Source organism: Loa loa (genome assembly GCF_000183805.2).
Source record: "Loa loa unplaced genomic scaffold supercont3.261, whole genome shotgun sequence".
NCBI classification, from domain to species: domain Eukaryota; kingdom Metazoa; phylum Nematoda; class Chromadorea; order Rhabditida; family Onchocercidae; genus Loa; species Loa loa.
The window spans coordinates 141-1,587 of NW_018108441.1; the positions used below are offsets into that span (position 1 = coordinate 141).

A 1,447-nucleotide genomic window follows, 5' to 3' on the forward strand; every position below is an offset into this window, starting at 1 on the left:
TAATAATAATAACAATAATTAATAATAACAATAATAATAATAATAATAATAATAATGATGATAAAAATAAACAATGGTAATGATAATGAATAGTTGCGAAAATTATGCAACACTAATGCATTCACAGCTAATTTAAAAGTAATAATTTTATTTAAGTATTTAACAATTAACAAATTACACCATCGAAGATGTTATTTATCGTAATTTCTTTCACTGAAGTAAATATATCATAATTATACGTAACACAATCGAATGTAGATACCACCGTAATCGCTGTTTAGTATTCTCTCATTGATGTAACGATATCGTTTTCAGGTAATATCATCATTTCAGTATAGATATTACAGTAAGACATTAGTACCATAATTAGATAAAGGTACCACATCTGTTTACAAATAGACTAATATTTTTAGGTGTGAAAAATACGAAAATGGAACGGTAATAATGCATGGCATCCATAAAGGAACCGAAAATGGAACAACGTTCCAGGTGGAATGCATTGATTCGAAAGGTGAACATCATATTGCCGGTAGGTGTTTTAAAATTTAAGTCAAATATAGGAAATCAAATATTTATTAATCAAAGATCATTTTAATAGAAATATATGAATAGTATTGTTACAAAATAGATTTAGAACACTAAAAAAAGAAAACATATATGGCTTACAAAGTTCTTAACAGGTAAATATCTGATAATTCAAAATTTCTATCAATATTTCAGTATTATATTAAAACAATATATAAACAATGAATAAGTAAATGAATGATTGTTTTATCTTATTTATATTATCTTTATTATTAATTCATTTTTATCTATTTTATTTCGATTATTTTATCCTTATTATTTTACAGATTCTTGGTGGATAGATGGCCATCGATTCAATAAGACATGCTTACCAAGTGGTAGAATTGAAATAGTTAATTGCATTTCAAAAGATGGAATTCGAATTCCATTAAATAAAGAAATAATCATCGATGGTACGAAACACATGTATGTTCAACATTTTCAATTATTGTTTGAATATTTATTTGAAAAACTTTTGAAATTTTGAAAATTTTTTTTGTTTATTTGAAAAGTAAAACTTTTGAAAAACTTTTAAAAAAGCATTTTTTTCAACTATTTAATTTAATGAAATGCATTGCATATTAATGGATATTATAATATGAAATATAATATTAGATAAATATATACATATGAATACTATATCTCCTAAGTAATTTGAAACTTATCACCTATTGTCACACCATTATCACATATTTAACTATTTCACATTAACTTTTAACAAATATGGTAGCATGAAATGTAATTTTAAAAGATCAATTCATTATTTCATTGATATACTATATGCACATATATATATATATATATATATATATATATATATATATATATATATATATATATATATATATATATATATATATATATATATATATATATATATATA

General features: G+C 21.6%; 1 protein-coding gene across 1 annotated transcript in view; it reads left to right on the forward strand.

Annotated features, from left to right (window-relative positions):
* The first annotated feature begins 403 nt into the window (after positions 1-403).
* The window catches only part of LOAG_15432 (hypothetical protein), a 2,432-nt gene continuing 1,388 nt past the window's right edge, over positions 404-1,447 (forward strand). Inside the window, exons 1-2 of the mRNA XM_020448937.1 lie at positions 404-529; positions 852-990. Coding sequence (XP_020300949.1) covers positions 445-529; positions 852-990 — 224 coding nt within the window. The 5' untranslated portion in view covers positions 404-444. The remainder of the gene's footprint in view (positions 530-851; positions 991-1,447) is intronic.